Source organism: Podarcis filfolensis (genome assembly GCF_964270895.1).
Source record: "Podarcis filfolensis genome assembly, chromosome: 4".
NCBI lineage: Eukaryota > Metazoa > Chordata > Lepidosauria > Squamata > Lacertidae > Podarcis > Podarcis filfolensis.
The window spans coordinates 71066571-71093435 of record NC_139607.1 but is presented as its reverse complement, the minus strand read 5'-3'; the positions used below and the strand labels follow the sequence as shown (position 1 = coordinate 71093435).

Genomic DNA, 26865 nt, shown 5'->3' with positions numbered 1-26865 from the left:
AACGGAATGTGTTACTTCTGGGTTTCGCCGCTCGCGCATGCGCAGATTCTCAAAATGACGTCATGCACATGCGTGGAAGTGGCGAATCGCAACCCGCACACGAGCAGACGCAGGTTGCATTTACTTCAGGATGCGAGCGGGGCTCCAGAACGGATCCTGTTCGTATCCAGAGGTACCACTGTATTGAGTCATCATGAGCCTTTAATACCATGCCCTGTGACCACAGCTTCCACCATCACCATGCCTTTTCTTTCTTGCATGTATGTGATGGATAAGAATGCAAAGAAAATTAGCTAGGTAACTAAATATTACCTTCTTCAGGTCCATTATTGAATCTATATAAAAAAGAATGACAGCCAGCTCCCAAAACTATACATTTGAAAGATCAATCACTACTGACAAATAAGAACAACAACAACACAACAATATTTATACCCCGTCCATCTGGGACAACTTATCCCTTTCTTGATCTATATCTTGCATGATTTTACCAATGTAAAAGGCATATTTAAATGTAAAGTTGTGCTTTTCATTGCTTCTCAAATTAAGAACAATTTTTGGATACTTCCTTATTCTTTTTTTACCTCCACAAAAATATTCTTTGCCTATAGCTAACAGGAGAACGCTGATGATGGTTGTAAATTCCTGGGTCTTCCACCAACATGAATTCATGAAAGGATCAAGCATGCCGATTTATCAGACATTACTAAGCACGTTTGAGTAGCCTGAGAACAGCTTCCTCAAAGGAAGATCAAAGGGCTGTGGCTTCTTTTCTTTTTTTATGTGTGTGAAAACTGGCTAAGTTGAAGTGAATATTCCCAGACAGAAAAAGGTTTAAGTAAAGCTGTGTCTGTCAGATTGCTTCAGAAGTTTTCAGGAGTAAACTGGGAACGATAATGAGGACATTGTTTTCACTATGCTACTGCCCATTCTACAATTTCTTCTTAGGACAAAGCTTCAACATGTACACCCCTAGCAGTTGCAAGATGAAAAAGTTTGTGGGTGGGTAGGGAGAGGGGAATGTAAAGAATAGATCTGATTCTTTTCTTGACGGGCAACTACAACCTGCAGTCAGGGACAGGGCACATCGACCATACAAACCAATGTTGTAAAGCATGGCAGTTGCAAGACTACATAGCTTCCTCTTTTTAAAAAAGAGAAATAAAACTCTAGGAGCAGATCAATGCACCTAGAGATAAATACAGCTGGACTGGGAAGGGAAAAAGGAAAAATCTCCCTCTACCCTCATGTGCTGTAATCTCTATGAATGAATGCCACACCCCTCTCATACAGTTATTGTAATGGCAGGCAGTTTGTCTCCACAGACAAGTGTAATTTTCCCCAGGGAGAGATGCCAACTTGAATAAAATAGGGGGGGCAGGTAAGCCCCACCCTGCATAATTGATCACATGACATGGCACGCACACACCATTTGAATAAAAATGCCCATCAATGTTTTTGGGGGTGGCACCTCAAATATTTCATAGGGGGGGCTGAAGGGACCTCAGCCTCTAGGACAGCCTTTCTCAACCTTGTGTCCCCAGATATTTTGGCCTACAACTCCCATCATCCCTGACCACTGGTCCTGTGAGCTAGGGATCATGGGAGCTGTAGGCCAAAAACATCTGGGGACCCAGGGTTGAGAACCACTGCTCTAGGAGTTGGTGAATGCCCATAGCAAATAGAACCCTTCCTTGTTGCACGGACACAGCAATGCCCGCAACCGTTATCACACTGTGCTGCATTCAGGAGGGGATAGCTCCAAGCCTGGATTGGGAGGAGGGTAGCATTGAGAGAGAGTATGAAAATGGGAACTGGGGAGAGCAGGCAAGGGAATAAAGGAGATAGCTGAGTATGCACAAGGTCACTGCAAATGGGTGAAAAGAAGCCTTCTGAGCATGGGCCAACCCAAACTCAACCAGCTTAAGGAAATAAATATCTCCAAGTTCAGACTACACTACAGTTCATCAAACTATGCACGAAGATTACAAAGAGTCACCTGGAAGGAACAGTTGTGTTAATCCAATTCAGATCTAATTAGCTAAGGAGGTGATGAATTTTTTCCATCAAGCCCTGCTGCAAACTACTTAAGTCAGCAGCTACGATAAAATCAGAAACATGCGAAGCATGTTTTGAAAGGCACTTCCCCTAAATAATCAAAAATATTGAACTACAAAGGAATCCCAAGAAATAGAGGTCTGCTAAAAAGAAGGAAAAAAGGAAAATAAAACGCCAAGGTTCTAAAGAATCAATTATTTGCTTCATAGAAGCACCAGTGTTTCTTACCACTTTACACCCTCTACTAAACCAAAACAGGCCACAAAACCAGCTGCCTGGTGCATTAGTCATCCAAGTTCGGTGTAATATAAAACATCCCTTTGGAGGAGTTTCAACATGTCCACCACAGCTTTCATTCATTTCTTCAAAGCATTAATAATGCCAAAGAGAAAAGCAATGCAATGAGAGGAATCATGAAGACCAACGAAAGCCAGGATAAGTCTTGATATAAGTCTTGATATAAAACAGGCCTTTATCATCTCTATGTCCATTTAACGCTATCATATGTGAAGTTACCACACCCAGAGCATCCTAAAAACCAGAGTCATGTGTATTAACCATTCTTTCAAATTAAGTCCTGAAGTACCAGAAACCACATCTACACATGGAATCATGGCAGAAGCACCAGGGAATTTCTTTTGAAAAGGATGATGAACTTTCCAATATGACAAGATGCATTTAAAGTTTAGGTACTGAAAAGGAGACTTAATTTCTTTGTGAGTCAGAACATTTTGAAGCGAGGATTCAGTAATCAAAGTTGCATACCATAGGGAAATGGAATATATGCTTCAAAGAGTGATTGTGTTGATTCATAAATCAATTACTTATGCTGAAAGACCCATTACAGAATGGGGCATCCCCTATTCAGGGCCTTAAATCTTCCAGAATCACTAATAAAAACTTTTTTTTTAAAGTGTCCTTTTAAAAATATATACATATATATAAAAAATATGACAAAATACATAAATATAAATTTATCAATATGCTAAATTTTATCAAATTGATTCAACAGTGAGCAATTATAAATGCCACAGGAACTGTTATTTTGAAAAATGCAGTTATTTTGAAAAAATGTACCTGATTTCTGCCAAACAGGCACAGAAAGTTATTATATTTAAAGAATATTTATAAAGTTAAAAGTTATAACTTCACAGAATATAATAAACAGTATACAGTTTTGAAGAAGTCAAAAACAAACTGTTGCCAGATTGACAGAATATATAAGTAAAGTTCCAGAAGATTTTATCATGTGCTGCTTCACAGATACAACTCATAAAGGGCAACTATATTTATTTTTTTAAACACACACAGAAAATGTATTCACTCGCTCTGAAATATAATATATTATGTGTGTAACTATTCATCTGGCATGTCAGACAGTTATATTAGGGACACCTCTGTATTACAAACCACCTGCCACTGTGATGGAATAACATAACAGCATGGTATTTAATTCAGGTTCCTTCTAACCACTTTATCCAGCTGTGTGTGTATGGAGGAAAACCCTTTTTCCAAATCCACGTTCCATCCATGTTTTCTGGTTAGGGTACTAAGCAATAGCTGCAATGCTCATCATCTTAGCTTTCTAAAACAGTCCATAAGTGAATATTGCTGGGAATATTCTGAGATAAGAGCAGGCTAATGTAGAACTCCAGATATGAGAGAGAAAAGTTGCCTCTTTCCCCACTCACTGGTTTTAAGTTGATGCATATCATCACTTGCTTTAAATTTTCTTATGTCTTCTTCATCACACACCTTCCAAAATATACTACCAGTTCCCACTTCACCCAGTTGTTTTTTAAAAATGCTTTTCTTCTCACAATTCTTTTAAAAGAAGTTGCTATATACTTGGTGAATGAGCATGTTGCTCCACTCCAATTTAACCAGCCATTTTAAGGTGTAATACAATGTTCTTGCTGCCATCACATTCAATCTCTGCCGTTTCTAGGTAGGGCTAGTGAAAACGGCTTCTGAAACACCAGAGAGCTGGTGTTGGAGCTAGATGGTCTGGCTTAGTAGAAAGCAGCTTCCTAGGTTAGGTTCCTGTAATGTATTGCATTGCAGGTAGATCCTCAGGTCCATCCCAAGGATATTTCTTCAGCTGCCCAGGCACAATCCCACAAACAGATCTACATGGCAACTCAACAGACAATTCCGACTGTACTGAGGGGACATGCACATCACATGCACTGGGTATAAAATTCTCTGTTCTTCAGATATTTATGAGCGCTTCTAAGTTATTGATATTTTGTGGTTTGGATTCAATCCAAATGGATTTAGTGTTCTTGTACAACAAACTCATTTCAAACACTCAAACACACACACACTTTTATGGTTAAAAAATGATGGGAAATATAGAATAAAAAATTCTTGAAACAATGTATAACCAGGGCTTTTTTTTTTTAGTTGGAACTCGCTGGAACTCAGTTTCCGGCACCTCTTAGTTGGGCGCCATTGCCATTCTAAGAGAACGAGGGAGGTGTTTCATGGTGAGTTCTGGCACCTCTTTTTCTGGAAAAATAGCACTGTGTATAACCTCCCCACAAATCTGGCTGGATGTGCAAATAAGCAACCAACGTTCCCTAGACTTTTGGCAAACGTTTTGCACACAAATAAGGATGTACCCTCAATATGCAGGTCATCTGGAAGCAGTCTATATGCAAACAGGTGTAGTACTTCACTACTTTATTTTGTAATAACATAACAACTTCATAATACAAGTAAATTGCTAGAATCTTTGATAAGATTCAAGATCGAATTGAATTCTCATCTTCACAGTTCGGATGCAGTTTTATTTAACAAGACTGGCTGCAAAAGCAGCCACAGAAAATGTGAGAGTTCCATCTTACCATCCCATCTATTTTTACAAGGTATCCTGGATAAAGCTCGTGGTCTGTTTACTTGCCTGACTGAAAATGTGTCTTGGTTAAGAGACCTTGCCTAGAATGTACCAGACCAAAAGACAATTCCGTTATCCACAAGGCTATTATATTTTGTGTTACTTTAGGTTTTTACCATTGGTTTTTGATCTTCCTTCACCAGGTATTTGGAAATGCGTTCCAGAAGTAACAGCACGGAACATTCTTCCAAGTCAAAACATTCTCAAAAAATGCCAAGTGACACTTATACAGAAGACACCCCTGGCACCGGGAAGGTAAAAATGAAGAGGAGAAAAACAGAAAAGGACTTTGCAGCAACAACAGACACTATCCTGAGAAGCCCTGATTCAGACAAGAAACAAAGAAACTATTCCAAAAAGGGAGAAGATCTTTCTCGCGACGATCTTTTATTTCTTCTGAGCGTGCTTGAGGGAGAATTACAAGTCAGTATATTTTTTCGTTTTATTATAAATACACAGCTCTTGCTTCCCATTTTGAGAGCTCTGTTGCTATCACTGATGTAAAAACAACATGAATATATTAATTTACATGTGACAAATAAGACACCAGACTGTGTGTTTTTTTAAAAAGTCAGTGATAATGTAGCATGGTGATTTACAGAGCAATCCTCTGCATATCTATTCATAATTAAGTCTCACCGACTTCAATAGGAATTGCTCCCACGTAAGTGTTTATAGGGCTGCAGTCTAAAAGAAAGAACCGTGTGAAATGCTACCTGTTGAGATGGAAAGGGGGGAAGGCAATCAAACACATTGGGTTTTTCAGAAATACAGGTACTTATACATCCAACTTCACAGGAACATGGGAAGCAGATTTATACCACGTCATGCTATTTGTTCATCCAGCCAGTATTGTACACTCTGACTGGCAGCATGTATTGTCTACTCTGATTGATTTCAAGGTCTCCATTACCTGATTCCTAGGTTTTTGTGTTTTTACTCTGGAAATAATGGGATTAAAATTTAGGATTTTCCATATGGCACTGAGCTATGGCTCCTTCCACTTTAAGAGCGCCGTCCAGCTCAAGCGAAGCACTTTTACGTGCCATTTATCTCATTACAGCCAAAGGGGATTTCAAGAGCTTGGCTTCACCTGGGCTATTCATTATCTCTTTTCAAAATAAATGATAAACTCCATCTCTCCGCTTGCGTGTTGTCAAAGCAGCTAAAGATACAGAAGCAGAGTCTCCACTGGCCATGACTGTAAAAGGCCTTTTTTTATTATTATTAGCATCTTACATCAGCCAATTTAAAGCGCCTGCTTCTTCTAAGGGCTTTGAGGGATCTAAGCCATGACACCTGAAATCCAACATCCTTAATACCATTAATTATTTTTGAAAAAATCTTGGCCACGTGTATGGAGTATTGTATTGTATAGGTAATCACAAACATACACGGGTCACCCTGCCAACTTCTAGGCCAATTAATCTTGTTTTAAAGAGCTGCCATTATTGCATGCTATTGGAATGCACGCTGCGGAAGGTCACATCCTCTGCAATGTGTACCTCGCTGGCTTCAGCGCATAACCACGTATATGTAACAATAGTAGAAGACGGTTTTCTGGTTTGACTTAAAACAACAAAGGGTGACTTTGTACCCTTGCTCCTTGGCTTCCCCCAGGAGGAATGAGTGACACGAAACTCCAAAAACAGCTGCCAATACCTTCAAGTCGTTCTTTTCCTTACAAAACTTGACCAGTAAGAAAAAGCACGCGTTTGACTATAAAGCATTACGTTATCTGTTTGGCCATCCCACCTTAAGATGTGCATGTTGGGGCCTCTTATCTCCACCAAGGATAGCCAATGTGGTACCCTCCACATGTATTGGGCTACAACTCTCATCAGTCTCCACCAGCATGGTCAAAGGACAGGGGAGGTAGGAGTTGTTTCCAGCAACATCTGGGAGACACCACATTTCCTACTGCTGATTGACAGTCCTTTTTTTTTACGGCCATATTTCCAAACACACTGCCAACATCTGGAAGATACAGGCATTGACTAAAACGGAAATTGACTGATTGGGATAAGGGGATGGCAACAGAAGCCAGAGGTAAGAGAACAAAGAATGTGGTAGGCAAAGGTGAAGGAGGCGGGGAAGGGATGAAACATTTTTTAAAATTACTACTGTTGTCTTATAACAAGGATGGGGAACCGGTGGCCCTTGGCATTGCAAATGGTCAGAGATGGTGAGAGTTGAGTGTCCAATGACACCTGGAGGGCAACAGGTTTCCTGCTCCTGTTTAAAGAGGCAAAGTTTTCCTTTTCCAATCACTCACGTGCCAGATGAATTGACAAAGGACTGGCAGCAGTAAAGGCAACTTGCATGAAAAGCTGACCTTAAAAAATAAAATAGGAATTAATTCAATACCATTGTTGCAAACAGCTGATATCCAGAATTCATCTCACTGGAGTAACTGTGTTTTCTCAGGCGCAGGATGAAGTCATAGGAGTTTTAAAGGCTGAAAAAATTAACCTTGCTTTACTTGAAGCGCAATATGGCTTTGTTACTCCAAAAAAGGTCCTTGAAGCACTTCAGCGAGATGCTATACAAGCCAAGGCTACACTATGGCAGGAGGATATCTATGAAAAGCCCATGGGAGAGGTATGTATGATGCATGTTTTAAAGAAGAATGTATGAACGCAGGGATTAGCGCTCTAACCCAGTGAATCAAAGGAACGAGTCTCGTTGATTTAACTAGTGAAGGGCAAGTGCCAGCAAAGCAAAATATTGTTTTGTTGAATTCTACAAACAGTGAGCTCAGAGCTTAAAGATGCCAGCCTTTAAATCTCCACTACAAAACTGACACACACTTCTGCTTTGAAAGCATCCTTTAACTTCCAAGCGAGATGAAGGCAAACCTAATTGTCAAATGGTAAAAAGTCTAAGTAGTCAACGAATCCCAAACCCTGCAGTTAGATTCGTAAACCAACAACTGTGGACTCTTATCACTGACCTTTGGGGACTGTTTGTGAACCAGAAGAACCCTTGTGAACACATGCACTGCAACTCTTCCCAGCCCAGCTGTAACCTCCCTGAAATCCCCCCCCCCCCGAGCTTGGGAGGTAAAGGCCTCCACTGGCTAATACAGGCTTCTTTCAAGCCTAATTTCAGCAGGGGATGAAACTGTGGGCACCATGCAAGGCTTCTGTGGGCACATGTGTGCTTGAAGGCACCACACTGGTGAATCATGGGCTAAGGAATCGTCCATATATTACACCACACTTCTGAAGACCTGCTCACCTCATTTTAAGACCTGCTTTACCCATTTTAACCAAAACCCTTCCTCTTTTGTTTCTCTTCCTCCGTCCCTTGATGTAACATACCTTTTCTTCTTAGTGTTTTGTTTGGATTGGATTTGCTTCCAGGGGAAGGAGGTTGGTAGGTTGGTCAACCCACTGATATCCATTGTAGAATGTACAGTGGTACCTCGGGTTACATACACTTCAGGTTACATACGCTTCAGGTTACAGACTCCACTAACCCAGAAATAGTACCTCGGGTTAAGAACTTTGCTTCAGGATGAGAACAGAAATCGTGCTCCGGAGGCGCAGCGGCAGTGGGAGGCCCCATTAACTAAAGTGGTGCTTCAGGTTAAAAATAGTTTCAGGTTAAGAACGGACCTCCAGAACGAATTAAGTACTTAACCTGAGGTACCACTGTATCTGTGCATCATCATCACCAGTACCACTCCTGTTCTGTCTACACAAACTACTTATTTTGGGACAGTAACTTATTGAATCATTTGCCTGCTGATTCCAGGGATGAATCAGGAGGTGAATTAAACCAACCATCCTGAGCCCTCTGACTTCTTGGGATGAGCAATAATATTAACAAGCAGGCCTAGTACAGTGATACCTTGGTTCTCAAATGGCATAGTTGTCAAACGCTGCAAACCTGGAAGTAAGTGCTCCGGTTTGCGAACGTTTTTCGGAAGCCGAACATCTGACGCGGCTTCCAATTGAGTGCAGGAAGCTCCTGCAGCCAATCGGAAGCCACACCTTGGTTTTCAAACAGTTTCGGGAATCAAACGGACTCCCAGTGTGGATTAAGTTCAAGAACCAAGGTACCACTGTATCTCTAGACTGTAGAGTTCCCTAGAAAGATGTTTCAACATCCAGCATTGGGAGATACTCTACATTTGGAGCTTGCTAAAGAACTATAGATGATGAAAATGATGAAAAGTAATAAAATGTGAGCCAATATCTATCTGCATTCCTAAATGCTTTCCTCTTCACTCAAACACACATGCTTCTGGTATACAGCTCATTACAGCTCACTATAAACGACATCATGAATAGAATTCTTCCACAGGGCACTTTCCAGACTTCAGAAAGAAACATACGATAAAGTTCATTTCACATACGCAACCAATGTCACACAAAAAGGTTAGAATGCATTTCCAGATCTTGAAGCCGTAACCCTCTAGTTATGATCCAAATCTCTTGAAGTTCAGGTGCAGAGGTCAATGCCTTTTCAAAACACTGTAGGGTATTAGGTCATAGAAGCTCTGAACACAAAAGGAAATGATCCAAGGAAGGAACAGTCTTGCCTCCCCACAAATTTCCAAAACATAATTTGGACTTCTAGCTTGCATACATTATACAAATGTTTTCTTCCTAACGTTACATGGCAGCAAATGAGTTTCTAGCGCCACTTTCCTTGGCAATATCAAAGGCAAAGAAAAACATTCTGAAAATAGTAAAAAATGATACAGATCCCTCACGCTGACTGGAGTCCTGGAAACGGAAGAAACTGATAAACACCATGCAGAACATTTTGCAGAACACTGTAACTTTAAATAGAATTTGGAAAAGATAAAGTGTACATTCATTTGTTTCTAATGTTACATATTTATGAAATAAATAAAAGATAGAGAAAGAGCCACCAGCACCAGTTACAGCTGGAGTGCCAGGAAGAAGCAAATTACTATGTGACTTCCCCACACTAATTCTGTCGATGTACCTCATTGCCTGGCTCTCACAGTCCCTGCTATTCTAATTGCTGGTTTCTCAGGAGCAGTCCCTAAGACGCTGCCAACAATGTGACAGCTTTGCCAGTTGAGAATTGCCAAGCTTATCCTATGTGCGTCTTGGTTCCAGTTCTATACTTGGGACAAGTATACACATTTCCAAGAGGACAAATATGTGCAGCTTTCTTCACTCCTGTAATGAAGTATTAAGAGAGGCAGACAACCTGGTTTTGAAATCATTAAGAAAACTTCATCTCACTTGTTGCTAGTTTAGCTCATTTCTCTTTGGCAACAACAACTCAAGCTATCGTTTCATAAAGACCAATTCACTCAAGCCACAACTGGTGGGTGTTGACCCACCAACCACTGCCGCATTTACCATATATGTGCACAGGATATGATGCCACATGAAACTGTCCTAAGAGACTAAAGGACATACAGTCAAGTTATGTTGCCAGAGGAAGGCAGGGGGAGCTTCATTTCTGTGGGAAACCTCAGCATCTTACCGGTAGCGAATTGTTTTGCCACTACTGGGCCCACTGTGTGGCAGTTTTGGTGACAAGTAAGCAATTCCCCTACCACCACTGCTCTTCACAGTGCCAACCCTGTGGAGCTTTTGTGTGGTTTAGGGGCTCCTACGATTTTGTCCGACAGGAGATGTAAAGGATCCCTCGGTAGCAAGCATTTGAAGATAAAATTGTTTGTATCCACCACAATTTGGATACCGCAGTTTATGCTGATCAGATAAAAAGGATGTCAGGAACACTAACTGGCTTCATTTTGTTGGATTTCAGTCATTAAGGACCCAGAATATGGGCATGGCACTTGGCTAACTGCCTGAATGTTCAACCCTTGCCATGCTTCACTTAGTACAGCTAGTGGGTCTGAGTACAGAAGATGGCAAATGCCTTTTTGAGAGAATAGGTGCTCCCAGCCACATTAAAAGGTACGACCATTACTAAAGAAAACTGCAGGGGACCCAGAAGACCTGAACAATTGTCAGCTCATTCCCTTGGGACAGGTGATCAAGTAGGTGATTGCCAGCCAACTCCAAGCACATTTTACATGAAACTAATTATCTAAATCCATTTCAGTCAGACTTCAAAGCAGGATTTGGCGTAGAAACCAGATTGGACACATAGAAAGATGACATTTGCTGGGAGAGAGATGGGAAAGTGCAACTTTGTTCTTTTGGACCTCTCAATAGCTTTTGATAGTCTTGACCATACAACCCTTTTGGAGAGGTTGTGTAAGTTCAGTGCTGGGGGTATAGCTTCCTAGTGGGTCCACTCATGCCTTGGCGCTGATTCCAGAAGAGTGCTTGAGTATTTTTGCTCTGCTGCTTGACATTTATGCCTCAGAGTCTCTGCAGGGTTCTATTTTACCCCCTCTCCCTTTTAATCATATACATGCAACTGGAGTGAGGTCATTTTGAGATTTGGGTGTGGTGTCATCAGTATGCAGATGACACCCTGCGTTCCTTTTCATCTAGCACAGGTGAGGCAGTGGGAGTAATAAATCAGAGCCTGGAAATGGCAATGGACTGGATGAGGGCCAATAAACTGAAGCTCAATCCAGACAAGACAAAAGCGCTCTTAATGGGTGGTTTAAATATTTGCCTACGTTCATGGTCTCAACCCCCAACCCCCAAGATTCGGGCTCATGTTCTGGGAGTGGTATGAGAACTAACAGGGCCATATTTAAATACAGTAAGTAAGAAACACATTTACTGAGATGGAGAATGATATGGTTAAAAAACATTTAGGTTCTTATTTCCATATTGCTATATTATTCCTTATGCATGACAAGCTTAGAGTAGTTATAGCAGATTAATCGTCATTTACCTAGACAATGAGAATAACTTAAGTCAACATGTGTAACACAGCACTTTCAAAATTATACATTCATCTTAAAGTAGCAGGGGAGATCTGTGCACTTAAGCAGACTGCTGAACCCACGACTGTAGATATACATCTTCCTTGATATCATGACTCTCATCTGAATCCTAATATAACTGATATAAACTGAGCTTCTGGTGCAAATATGGATACACATCCCCTCCTGGGGTCACTAGTTGCATGCAACAAGTTACATGCAACTAAAGTAAGATTGATTTAGCTAGGTTTTATGAAAACCATCCTCTCCTTGCCTTCTTTCTCCTGGGAAACAGCTACTCTTGAACTATCTTTAACTCTCTGGCACTGAACCACCAATAGCAAGTTTAAAACAGTACTGTGCTTGCGCTGTAGCCCTTAACTACCATGCAAGGCCATGAATTACATGCGTCACTGAAGAGCTGTACAAATGCCAACATAAATAAAAAATAATCAACTACTTTGGCCTGATTTTTTTTTTAAAGAATTCACTCTGGCCTCACAAATTTATGACTGATTGCAGACAAATTTATCAGAAAGGTAGTTTTGTATGTAGAAAAAACACACCAACCAACAAAATATCTGTTGCAGATCAGAAAAATCCCACCGAGACAGACCTTCTGACAAAACTATGAAGTCTAGACTATCTTGGTCAAAGGGCTTCCAGCTCTGGCAAAATACTAAAGAATAAGAGAAATCTGTTCTGTTTTTATATTTCCCTTCATTAGGCTCTTGTTCAGTTCATTAGTATAACAGCAGCAGCAGCAGCAGCAGCAGCAAAGAACTTTCATCACTTCATAGGGAAGCTGAAACTAATAATTACATGGAACTGGGCCTCTTGCCTTCCTAGACTGAACAAAAAGTTAATATGCATCACAGCTAGACAAAGAGCACTCCATCAATTAAGCACCGAGCCAAAAGGGGAAGGGAAGTTTCCAAATAAGACAAAACATTTGAATAAATCATGTTCGTACAGAAGCACACTGGGAACCAAATCAGAAAGTACTAATGCGCCTCACCAATACCAGGTGTCATCAGTAAGATCAAGAACTAAAAAGTAAGGTGGCACAACCTACAGGGAGTCTCACTGGGTTCTCAAATGAGGGAATAGAGGGAGGTCATAATCCTGACTTGAGTACGTCGCTGGTAGGGGGATTTATCAGAACCAGACAGAAACCTGAAGGCCTGTGCTCTTCATCACATCTTCTTGCCCTTTAAGAATCCCTAAATTAACACAATGGAAGCTGAGTAATACATTCTTTGGGATAAGGCCTGTACCAATTTAATCCCCCCATAGATATTACTAATGTTACTTCCTGGCAAAATCAATAATTAAAATGACTGTTCTCCCCCCACAAAAAAAAAACCCTACAGAAATGAAGGAAATCACAGTACTGTGTTATTCTTTTCAGCTTGACAAAGTTGCTGAGAAGCATAAAGAAACTCACAGGAGGATGCTGGAACAGCTCTTAATGGTAGAAAAATCTCACAGGCAAACCCTGTACGATCTGGAGGAGGAGAAGAGGAAACATGCAGAGTACATGGAGAAAAGCGACGAGTTTACCAATTTACTGGAACAAGAACAAGAAAGGTAGGACATATTTAAAGCTACCAAATAGACTTCAAAATCTTAGTACTTTGTAAGTACCTTTAAAAAATATACTCCTGATTTGTATCCAACATTTGAACACATCAAGAACATGTTATGGGGTATGTACTGCATGACCTTTCGTGACATAATGCGGTAAAGTTAATAGAGCCTGCTAGCCTTTTAATATCATCCTAGAAATGTATCTCTCCCCCCCTTTGTACTTTCCCATCTCCCATATTTCCTTCCTCTTTGTGGAAAAGGCCTCTTCTGATTTTTCTTGAGAATTATCTTCTTCTTTTGGTAGTGCAAAGGCAGAGAGATAAATTTGTAGTAAATGTTGATATAACCCGAACAAGTCTTTAAGGTCTCCTGCCAGTCACAAAAACTTATATTTCAAGTCCAATTCACACATGATGCTAGTGATGTGGCAATCACCTTTATGTTGTTGGTAAGTTTTGCCTCTCCAGTTACATCCATGGAATCATTGTCTTGTGGGTCATTTGAATGATATAGGTCCCACCCATGCAGCTGTTATAGGAAGAGAACACATCACTTACTTCAACAATGAGGCTTTTTGCCCTACAGATGTTACAGAAGTAGAAAGGGAATTCAATGACACAGAAATGGCCTCCCATGTCAATCCATCAACAACGTTTCTTAGTGAGAAGGACTGTACAAGAGTTTAAATATGTTAAGAATCAAATTCTAGTAAGCCTAGTAACTCATATATTTACAGTAATACACAACATGACTCCAAACGGAGAAGTTAGAACACAGCATCAACTGCAACGTATTTGGAACCAGTATATCTATGATATACATAGAGGGCTGCATCCTTCTTTTGAGGCCAGTGGAAGCATCTAGGGTGAAAACCAGACCAAAAATATTCCAAAGACTGCGTAGACAGTAAAAGACGGTCTTCTGGACTGTTGCAGTCATACATCAGCATGGGTCATAAAAACATTATATGAGCCCTACAAGATCAAAGTGAAGGTCCACCTAGGCCTGTGTTATATAGCACGGTGCAGGGGCCAGCTCAGCTGTCTCTGCAACAGGATTTTGTGGCAGGAACCATGTTGTGGATTCAGTCCAACCATATACAGCAGTACCTCGGATTAAGTACGTAATTCGTTCCAGAGGTCCGTTCTTAACCTGAAACTGTTCTTAACCTGAAGCACCACTTTAGCTATTGGGGCCTCCTGCTGCCGCCGCACCGCCGGAGCCCGATTTCTGTTCTCATCCTGAAGCAAAGTTCTTAACCTGAGGTACTATTTCTGGATTAGTGGAGTCTGTAACCTGAAGCGTATGTAACCTGAAGCGTATGTAACCCGAGGTACCACTGTACTGTATTGCTGCATTATTATTATTATTTACAATGCATGCTCAGAGCAGCAGACAGTGCTTTGAGGACTGCAGCAAAATTCATCTGTAGAACATAAGCAATAAGGAAAATGAAGGCAGCCTAAAATATGCAGCAGGAGACGAAGCTAACCAAATATACTGAGGAAATCTCTTTATGGATTCAGATACAATGGTTGCTCGCCAACTCACATGAGAAGAGACAAAAATGGCTTTTTTGTCATTTTATAAAATTGCCTATATTTCAAAACAGTAATTAATTGTAAAAAAAAGAAGAAGAAAAATCCCCCAAAGAGAAGAGGAAAATATTACGGTCACATTTCCTATTCCCCGGACAGCTACACTTGATTCTCAAAAGTATGAGAACATGGTCTCTGTATCCCATTGCTCAGAACAGCTTCCAGATGGAAATGTCTGGGTGTGAGAACGTCAAGCCCATTCTAACCTCACATGATGCATACAAGATAATACTTCCTCTCTTTGCCGGCATAACCTCATGTTTCATGTATCCTGGCACCACTTGCAACATTCACCCTTCCTGCTACACCTTTTTCCTTTAACATCTGCTGTAGAAAGCTCACAGCCTCTCTCTCAGTACTCAAATATTTACGGAATAAAATTCAAAAATACTTCGTTGCTGATCTTGTTCTAAATTAATACAAAATTATAAATAAATACAACTGGGCATGGGCATGAGGCATAAATAAAAGAGGGAGCTTTTTTTTAAAAAAGATAGTAGGCACTCTGCCCATGCACAAGTTTATGTGATGCTGATACTGGAAGAGTCAAAATTCAAAACTTTTCCAAATACAAGTACAGATCTCCAAATCACTACACAGAAAAGAGAGAGCAGCAGAAAAATCATCAAATGTAAAGGCTAGGAATGGGGCAGGGGGGAATGGTTTTGATTAAATGTAACAGAATGCTGCATCATCTGCAAACAAATCAGTACAAAACTGCAAAGAAAGACAGCAAATATACAAGCTTTTAGAAGTAGTGGATTATCTAATTAAAATTTGTTGTTGTTTTAATAGTTGGAAACAGTTTACAATTATTATTGGTAACCAATATCTGTCTGGAAAGGAAAAACGGAGGTGGCTAATGAGACCTTAGAGAATGCAATAATAGATTTTAGATTAAGCCTCAATTTTTGTGTTTTCTTTGGAGTGCTCACTTTATGTGGAAAACCCTAAAGGAGCATGATGTCACATCTTGAATAATATCCAAAACATTTGCCAAGTGATGTCGCCATTAGGATCTCTTAGCAATTGCCTACCAGAGTGAGAAAGCTCTCACACAAGTTAAGGCACGGCTCCTTTATTATGATAGTACACAAGCTGATGTTACACACACACACACAGCAGGGAAGCAGGGAGTGCCTGGGAATTTTTAGAAAGCAGAAACTGTTGTGATTTTAAAATGGATTCTGTACTTTGTGAGTTTGGGCCTGTCACACAAAAATTTGGGTGAAATCACACCGAAGTCAAATATTGGTCCACCATATTGATTCAAAATCGTACCTGCCATCCAAACCTCAAAAAAAACCAAAAAAAAAAAAAAACACCACCACCTCAGGAACGCTTGTACTGAGTTTGGTGACAATATATTGACAGATGACCAAACCAGTGCAAAAAACAGGTGAAGTTATGCCAAAGTCATGTTTTGGATTGTCACCTTGAATCAAGATGTCAGGCATCCAAACACTGACAAAGACTGCCACTCCTAGCTCAGGAGCCCTTGCGCTGGGTTAGTGACAATATCTCATGTGGCGGCCAAATGTATACCCAAAAATGGGTTCGGTCACACACAAGTCACGTTTTGGTTCACCATCTTGATTCAAAATGGTGCCTGGCATCCAAATGTCAACACAGACCCTTAGCTCAGGAATCCTCGTCCCAAGTGTGGGCACAGTCTGCCTTGTTGATTCGAAACAACACCTCGTGTCCAAACAATGTTGAAGTCTGCCATCCAACCTCAAGAACCCTTGTGCCAAATCTGGCAACAGCATCAAGACAGGCAACCAAACCTATGCCAAAAATGGGCAAAGTCACACCAAGTTGATGTTGGTGTCTACCATCTTGGTTCAAAATAGTGGTCGGTTTCCAAACATGGACAAGGACTACTGCCTGCACCTCAGGAACCCTCACGCCAAGTTTGGCAACAATAAAATCAAGAAGCACCCAAACCTCTAGAGAACAGAGCATTTTCCAAAATATAGAGTATCACACACACACACACACACACACACACACACACTTGTTGTGCTCCAGCTTACTTAGATTGCATAATTACCACTTCTCTAAAAGTCCTCCCAGGAGGTTGAGGAGACTCACCATCTTTGTGGGAGGAGTTGGGACAGTGCTATAGTTGGGAGGAAATGAATCACCCCAAACAGAGCAGGAAAATCCCACCCCACATGAGAGCATGACTCTTCCACCCACTTTGGGGAAATAATTTCATCTCCAACTGCAGCCCCGTACAACTCGGACCACAACTTTTGGTAACTCCCAGCAAAGCTTTCAGAGGGTTTCATGGAGGATTAGAGGAAGGAAACGCTAATTGTTTAATGAACACTCATTCATTTTGCAGTTGGTTTAGAAAATGTTGACTGTGAAATGTTTAGGTATAAAAATGACCCTGCAGGGTTTTTTTCAGGAATACTCTTTTTGTGAATATGCAATAGAATTAGAATAGGAGAACAGTCAAGGACAAGAAAGGCATAGTGGATGTAAACAAATTTATGATAAAATCATGCTTAATGGATTTTTGATTTATTTTTGTTGTTGTTGTTCAACTGTTTGAGGTCAAGTGGGAGGTCAATTTTCAGTGGCAGTTGCATCAAAATACTGAAAGAAAACTAATTAAGGCAATCCATCAATTCCAGCATACTTCACTTGAATACTGAACATCAGCCAATGCTAGTAATACTTTGTTCTCAACTCAGACATATGCACACATACTTGGGAGTAAGTGCTGTTCATCCCAGTGAAACTTACAAATTAAACAGGCTCAGAAACAGAGACAGCAACTTACATTTGGTATTAACATTTGTAAAGGTAACACTAGGATCTCCCTACAAAAGGCAAAACATGGAGAGTGGTTACAGGGTCAGGGCTTAGAAAATTGGGAGACTTCTTAGTAAAAAGGGACACAATTGTAACATACACAAACATTCTTATAATGGTACACTGGTTGAATATTTAAGCTACTGACTGTTATTTTGTTAGCAGAATTAGCTAAGTCCGATAGCAAAGGCTGAAAACTTTATCGCCCATCTGCAGGAAACATGGCCTCTTAAGCCAAAAGAAATGCATGTTCAGCATCAAATCTCTGCAGAATTGTCAGCACACATACTTTCAATTAGATCAGCACCACTTCTATATATGTAAGAACTCCAATACTTAGTTTTTAAGTGCTCATAGCATTTCAGTTACATTTCCTCAGCCATCTTTAAAGCAACAATCTGCAGTAGGGCATATTTACAGGTGATGGGGTTTATCTAAGAGTAGCAGCGAAGGTTAACCAGTGAGTTCATGGTTGGGCAGATATTTGATACAGACATTTCCAGCTTAAAACTTGTGCAACGCCACAATGCAATGGCAGCTTCATATCATTTGTTTCCGACAGCCTCACAAAATGTTTTTTCTCCTTTCACAATGATTGCCAGCCTTTATTAATGATTCATAGAGTGTATGCACTTAATCACACCAGTCCTTTCAAAAACATGTATTTGTCATAAGATGCCCTTGTCTACAACTGAAAAAGTAGACGAGGGGTAGCCACACAGTGTTGGACTATAACTTCCATCAGTGCCAGCCAGCATGTTGGGATGATGGGATCTGTAGTCCAAAAACATCTGCAGGAGGGCACCACATTGCCTATCCCTAATGTACACACTCAATTCAACACATCCTGGTTTATTTGGAGCTACACAACCTATCCTGGTTGAGGAAATTTTCCTTGAGGACCTCCAAAATGTCTGTGTGCTTATGCACTTGGACGTCATTCCTCAACATTTGCTTCCTCTAAACAAAAGGAAAGCACATTGTAGATTAGCAAAGTTTAAAAGTTTCATTAAAATATTACCATGCATAAAACTGAATTCCTGTAATCGCAGCAAATTATGCTGTCCTGCTGTTCAGCTAAGGAAATCTCCGTTTCAGAATTTTAAGTAACAAGTGGGGCTGGCAATAAAATGTTGCAGCACATCCTTACCCCCATAACAGGAGATCTCCTGTACAGGGTTCCAGTCAGCTATACCATCCTTCAAGGTATTATAAACAGAAAGGGGATCAACTCACTCTTCCCCTAGTTTTTTATTTGTTTTTTCCAAGTGACACTCAATATTTTTGGGGTCCTGGAGGCCATTGGAGGTTCACCTCATTTGGCTATTTGAGGATGGAGTTTCTCCCTTTGGGGTCTTTTGAAAATGTTTTATATTGTATACTGCAGAGTTCACTCAAGCAAACTGACATCTCCCTCTATTTTCTCAGCAGCCCAGTTTTAGATCAAATCTCACTGGCACTCAACCACATGGGATTGTAATCAGAGGGAATAATTTTTTCCTGATTAATCCAAAGAAACTCGAGTACATATGCAACTGCTCCTTGGGACATTTACACTCAACACACACACACACACACACACCATCATCATCTTTGGCAGGTGGGGAAAATGTACCTTACGACCCCCTCCCTCACTATCTGGAAGTGCCTTCAAAGTGTGGTAGGAAGGTAAGCCCTGCTATGTAATTGGAAATTCCCAACATAGCTTTTTGAATAAAGCAAAATCTGCAAAATCATTCTGAATGCAAACTGTTATATACTGAACCTTCTTGATTTCAAACAATTTAAAAGATCCATTCTCTCCTAGGATGCTGAAATGAAATAAACTTAAATTAATTCTATACTCAATGCAAGATCAAGACCGTTAGCATTCATATGGAATGCTATAGAAACCACATATTGTATCATATAGCATTTCTTTCGATAGTTTGCAGACTCAGAGTACTTCATACTACCACTATTTACATTTTTAAGAAATTAAGATTCCCAAGGATATTTACATATAACATTAACTTGGCTTTATAGAATGCTAACGGCACGTAAACACTGTTGACTTATTTAGTTGACATATATGTCCAGCAGACTCCAATTTCATACACATTGAGCTATTGTTGAAGAATGCATTGTACTCAAATGCAATCATTTCCTTTTTGCTTTCTGGCAAGTTGTATGTATTACATATGCTGAAGACTATGTCTTCCAAGTTGTGAAATGGATGCCAGATCTCTGTACATTTGACCTTTTTCATGGGTATCTTGTGTTTTGTAGGTGAGTGAGCAAGACCCTCCACAAGCACAAGTTTAGTTCTATATAACACCCCAGTGGGAGAGCCCAAATACTTTAACCACTACAGCATAAAGATAGGCTCAAGGAAGTGATGCACACAGACTAATGACTTCATGCTAGCATTTGAAGAACAGTCTACCACTTCATAGCATAACTTTCAACAGATGTTAGGAAAGCATACTCTTGTCAAAATCCACATGATTCAAAGATTTTCACAAAGATCCTAGTGCATAATGAAAGGTTAAAACAACGGCACAGAAACAATACATCTTTTAAAAGTACAAATAAATCAAAGAATGAAAAAGCCAAAGGCTGGAAGAGCATTCGACATGCACCAATAATTCAATTTTCCTGTTCCCTAGTAAGAATGTAGAGCAATCCTCTCTTCAATATGGAGACTAAGAAAGAGACCACAACCACAAGAACGAATCATTAGTGCCTTCACATCAATTTTCATGCAATCAAAAGTTTTCATGAACTTAATGTTGCAATTTAAATACCTTCACCTATAATAAATTCAGTGATTTGTCTATGTACTCCAGGAAGCATAATTTCAAACTTAACTCTGAATTCATACCAACTTCAGCCAAGACTTATACCTCAATTTGTAATTAGGGTTTTGTGTTCTCCCCATCCCCAAGCACAAGACAATTAAAGACTGAATCAGTAAAACAAAATAACATAAATGAAATCAGTAAACTATTCTTCCCACAGACTATTAGTCTCTACTTCCAACACTGCTGGAAAAAGCTTTGACCAAGGCCACAGCTAAGCGTATTTCATGAGTTTTGTAAGTAAGTGGTAAGAGACCCACCATGACCATGCCAAATACCAACATCTGTCGGCCTGAAATATCTATCAAGAAGTACTAAGCACAAGACAACAATTTCTCTGAGCACTTTTACCACCACTCAAATAAAAAGCAACTCTCCACTGGCTTATCTGGCTCAACTCCATGGCTTTTAAAAACCTCAAAATCACACAAAAATATTTCTACTGAATGCATAGGTGCAGAACGCTGATGCAACGGCAAACATTAAATGGTGTCACCAGATGTGATGGCAGCTAAAATGTTGTCTTAAGGGTTAGGTCTTTCAAAAGAGTTGTACACATAGGCTCCATAGGCCCATCAGTGCCTTCAGCATCCAGATAAGTTTAAGGGGGAAATGGTGCATCATGGGAGGACTGATGAGCATGCAGTTGAGCTGTGAGTGACTTTTGCAGGTCAAACCACCACTGAGGATGGCAGATACTCTTTCCAGCATGCTCATGCTGAGTACTTTGTCTAACACATCCCATAGAATGGACAGGACATTTTCCTTGCCCAGCATTCTTCTCTTTCAAGTGCACAAGGCCAGGCAAACTTTCCATGCAAATCATATCTGCATATTAAAACTCACTGGACCACTCACTCTCAGCCTTCATTCTGTTGGTGGAACATGTTAGGATTTGGATGCTGTAGTATGGGCAAAATAGACACTGCCCCACCTTGAAGGGTTATTTTATGGGTTGCTGAAAATAAGGACGTGAAGTGCTTTGAACACCCAAAAGTACTATATAGATGTTGAGTACTATAATAAAGGACTTCGCAAAAATAACCAAAAAACCTCCTACTTTTTGTTCCCTGTGAATAAGGAAAACCAGAAGCCTATCTCATCTATTGTGCACACCTAATTAAAAGAGCTTAATGCTTAGATCTCAAATTATTTAGGCTAAGAATGCAAACTTTGTTTGGACGCTTTGTCTCAAAATACACACAGCCAAGATGCCAGCAAAGCAAACTGCATATTATCATTGTCAATGTAAATCACGGGTCTTGCTTTGCTGTAATCCTTTGCAGTGAGAAGCTGGCACAGGGCCAGGCAAAAGCACATAATTTAAACACTCAATCAGTTACATTCCAAGGCATTTGTTTAGTGTTTAATAGGCTCTCAAGGGATGAGAAAATTACTAAAGTGCATTGTTTTGACATGAGACAGAGTGAGTCATCGGTTGTCACTAAATTTGGGGGGCTTCAGTATTTATTGTCTGAGACGAACTTCTTAAAAAACACATTATACATCAGCACATATGTGCAGGCACTCACATGTGCATTACAATAAATGTGCTTGCTTAAACCATTATGGCACAGGAAATGTTTTCTGGTTCTCAAATTCTCTCTCTAGATTTAGGATTCTATTATATACATTCATGTTCTACATTACAATTATAGACAGATTTAATACACTTTCCCTTTCAAAGAGACCACATTTAGCTTGCTCATACTTGGCACATACAAAACTATTGAAATTCCGAATCAAGGGAAATAAACATTCTGTTCTCAAAGTAAGCTTGACATCAACGTGAGGATTTAAAGTTAATGCAAAATTCACTTATTGAAATCTGAATTTGCACATGTTTTGTAAGTGAGAACTATTCCGCAGGTCTGATAATAGTCTACCTGTTGTTCATGCATGCTAAGTTCCGCGCCCCCTGCACCCGGGCAGAACACAAAGCACAAACCTAAAACATATTTTAACCTATTAGAGGTGTAACATTTTTATACAACTACAAATGAAAAATATCTCAAGGGGTTCCAAAAAGAGAGATCAATGAAATTTATAAGTGATTTTAAAAAATGCTTCAATTGTGATCCACTGGATTTGTGATACTATTCTTCACTGTCATGTTACTATTATCTTCTCTCGCTTGTGCTGGTATTTCAGAAACATTGCCAACCAGGATGTTTGATAGTGTGGCCTTCTCCCCAATGTAAGTTACTTTGGGGGAAGATTCAGTGGGCAGGTTTTAGGATACTCAGGCTACAACTAACTGCCACATTTAGCATCAGAAAGGTATTTTCCTCTAGGACACACTGGCGAGAGAACAACGAGGTGCTTCTTTTTTCTTCCAAAACACATGACTTAGTTTGAATTATTCAAGCATCTGACCCACCTTCCCTTCGCCTGTGGCATGCTGATCTGGAAAATGTGAATTGATCTGGTGGGTAAATGGCTTTCCTTTGGAGGAGCTGGAAACAATGGCTTTTGGTCCATTCAAATAACACAATTCTAAAAATACATGAAATGCCTTTAAAATAATCATCCTGTTAGAAAGGATGGAATGAAAATGAGAAACCAAATACACACAAAAATACACAAAAGCAAACCAATACCCCCACTTCCATAAACATATTCAAGAAGCCACAGAATGTTAACCAGCCAAAGTCCTAGTGCCTAGTGGAGGAGGCACACAAAGATGGACCTCAGATGATGACTGTAGGTCAAGGTTGGTTCATATGGGGAGAGGTGGTCCTTGAATTATTGCGGTCCTGAGTCATTTAAAGCTCTGTAAATCAAAACCAGCACTTTTATTTGGACCTGGAAACTAACTGGCAGCCAGTGCAATTGTGTCAGGATCAGTGCAGTATGTTTAAACCCTCTTGCCCCAGTGAACAAACAGGCCACCAAATTCTGCACCAGATGACGTTTCCAAACCGTCTTCAGAGGCAGTTTGTTGCATTCAAGCACAGTGAATTAGCCATGTACTATCCCCATAAGCGAAACCCAGCCTCCTCCAGTCCTGTGTTCAAAGCCCTATAAGGAATCTGCATAAAAGGTAAAGGTAAAGGGACCCCTGAACATTAGGTCCAGTCGTGACTGACTCTGGGGTTGCGGCACTCATCTCGCTTTACTGACCGAGGTAGCCGCCGTACAGCTTCCGGGTCATGTGGCCAGCATGACTAAGCCGCTTCTGGTGAACCAGAGCAGCGCACGGAAACACTGTTTACCTTCCCACCGGAGTGGTACCTATTTATCTACTTGCACTTTGACGTGCTTTCGAACTGCTATGTTGGCAGGAGCAGGGACCGAGCAACGGGAGCTTACACCCTCACGGGGATTCGAACCGCTGACCTTCTGATCAGCAAGCCCTAGGCTCTGTGGTTTAACCCACAGTGCCACCCGCGTCCCCATAAGGAATCTGCATATAACCCCCTTTAAACTGTTATCATTGTACCTGTGTAGAGCCTGAAATCAGCAGTGCACATTCAACAGATAACTGTATCCTCTCTTTGTGCAATAGTTTTCAAACCACTGAACACAGGGGAAAATAATCTAAAAACAGTAGCAAATAACAGCACTATTTTCCCCCGCCCTTGCAAAACACACTGATAAAAAAATCAATAAACAATTATTAGATTTCCACAGATGATTCAAACACACCATCCTTTGCAATTTCAGAAAGCCTATTTCCCAATCCCTTTCTTAGACAGTAGGCAAGTAAGACACCTTTCAGTCCTGTCTGTGGAAGAATTGGCAGCACCTAAAACCCAGAATCCAAAGTCTTTGATAAGTGTGGCCATGACTTATCCCTCCTGGAATCCAACCTTAACCTCAAAACAGATGGGATGTCAGAGGTGTTGTTAGAACTTTGCCAACTGTGTGCATATCCTACCCTTTTACACCCCCCCCCCACTGCTTCATATAAGTGATGGATTGTGATAATTAATCATTAATACAGTAATCAGCCAGGTGTTTAAACATTTTGAGGTGAGCTTCCTAGGAAAGAACCTTAAAGTAAAAGGCAGGGTGCTTGCATTCAGCAATAGCCACAAAAAAGTTTTAAGACTTCTCTCACAGGAAATTGAGAGGGGGTTATCTTATCTGAGCACAGGGATGCTACTGCTGTGGAAAAGAAAGCTAGCAGCAAGTCTCGTTTACTTATACTTAAGTAACAGTATTGCCCATCTACAAAGTTAAAAGAAACAAAACATAATGACTACCTGCAGAGTTAGAGTTTTAGCAGAGTATCTGAAACAGTTTTGCAAAAACTTACAAACACTGGTTAGAGGTACAGGACTTCTAAGAAATAGTAGGGAAAAAAGACCCAATTCCTATACTGGGCAGAACAGATGTCCTGAAAAGGTAATATCTACAAGAGGCCCTCATTTGCGGAGCACAGTGATCATAAGGTACATAAGGGGTAAGATGACTTTTCAGGTATCAAATCATATACAACATAATTCTATTGATGTTTGCTTGAAGGAAGTCTTTGTGAGTTGAATGGATATGACTTCTAAGTCAAGGTTGGTAGGACTGCACTGTAAACTCAACTGGGCGTGGGAGACATAATTAATAGTATCATAAGGTATCCAAGGGCATTGAACATTAATATACCTGTGACTGTAAAACGCAACATGTTTGTGTATTTAATGCATCTCTGATGTTCCTATGTTATCTTATTTTTCTGTTTCTGAAATTCTAATTTAACAAATGTTAAAGCTCACCACACCATTCCTCAATAAAAATTACCCATGCTCCTATTACACACTCCTGTCTGTCTGTCTGTCAACTTCCCCTTGGAACAACATGAGGCTAGCCTGATTTCTGTGCACATAAGTCCTGAAGGCACTAAACACATACGGACTGGGAAAACTTACACAAATGGAGAACAGTTTAAAAAATAAAAAATAAAACAGCTACTTCAGCAAGTTAAGTGTACCAATTACATGGTGCATATTAGGGCAACAAATTTCTCCTTGCCTTCTCAATGCCATATGCCCGTCTTTTTTCAACTATAGTTTCCATTCACCATTGCAAACATGTGTTGCCATTTAAATGTCAAGAAAGGTATCTCTCAACTATCCCCCTTATGTATGATGAAATGAAATGGCAGACTGAATGGAGCCATGAAGCATGCCATTAGCAGTTATTCACACTTCTGTTTTTCTTTAACTTCTGTCCCTCTGAAGTGCATTCATTCTGCACATGGATGTTTAACTATAATGACATCCATGACTCATAATCCAGAAAATATAACGTCAGAAATGAACTGCAGTGGTAAACTGTATGCGTTGTGTGTGGGGGTTTTTAAGCCACCTTAAATAAACCCATCCAGTTTCTAGACAGAAGATTCTTCTGCAAGTCTCTTAATCCCACCATCAGCACTGATGATTCAAAATTATTTTCTTTAAAAACCCTTTAAAAACCCTTTACTACAGTCCCATGTCCAGTTACCCATCCTTTCATAGAGCACTTGTTCATTCAGGATCAAATGAGGCTGTGCAGTTTTTCCAAACAGACAGCCTCAGAAAACATGAAAGGCACTTCCCACATAAACACACAAGCAGTGGTGAAAGACCATACATAGAGCATCATTCAGAATGAAAATTAACATACAAGATTATTTACAGGCAATGGTATGACTGAGGTCACAGGGCTGGCAGGCCTAAGAGTTCCAAAGTCATGAGCTGAACACCACAAGTATACCAAGACTTAAGTAATACTCAGGAGTTAAAAATAGTTTGCCTTTCAGTGTCAGGGGCTTGGGACCTCAAACGAAGATCTGCTACTGAAAGAGACGTAACTTTGCTCACTAGACCTTAAGAAGTTTTCCTAGGACTAATATATCACTAATAGCTTCAGGAGAAGTTCCTATAGTCCCATACAGTTTGGGGGACATATTGTGGCATTTTCCAGATATACGGCTATCTTGAATAGCACACAACAGGTTTTCCAAATTGCACTGCATATAACCTTTGAGATACACATGCTAGACTACTTGCAAAAGCCCCACTACATATGTGCAATGTCCCAGCACAACTAAAGGAACCTACTGGATTGCAATCATTGTCAGCTTGTTTCAGAAATAATCCCTATGGAGGATTTCATCAGGTAATCCCTGAAAAACAATGATTTGGTTGAAAAGTTGAAGTAAGTGCAATATAATTAGAGATCCCAATCCAGAATAAGAGCACATAAAGTTAATTGAGATCAGTGGGACAA

At 40.2% G+C, this 26865-nt stretch overlaps 2 protein-coding genes across 3 annotated transcripts in view; one reads left to right on the top strand and one right to left on the bottom strand.

Annotated features, from left to right (window-relative positions):
- The window catches only part of CMSS1 (cms1 ribosomal small subunit homolog), a 180056-nt gene that overhangs the window by 105528 nt on the left and 47663 nt on the right, over positions 1-26865 (bottom strand). The gene's annotated exons all lie outside the window — the stretch shown is intronic.
- Positions 1-26865, top strand: part of FILIP1L (filamin A interacting protein 1 like) — a 185149-nt gene that overhangs the window by 115198 nt on the left and 43086 nt on the right. For both annotated transcript variants that reach the window (XM_083611479.1, XM_083611480.1), the window contains exons 2-4: positions 5101-5380; positions 7385-7558; positions 13213-13391. In XM_083611479.1, the coding sequence (XP_083467605.1) occupies positions 5101-5380; positions 7385-7558; positions 13213-13391 (633 nt within the window). The remainder of the gene's footprint in view (positions 1-5100; positions 5381-7384; positions 7559-13212; positions 13392-26865) is intronic.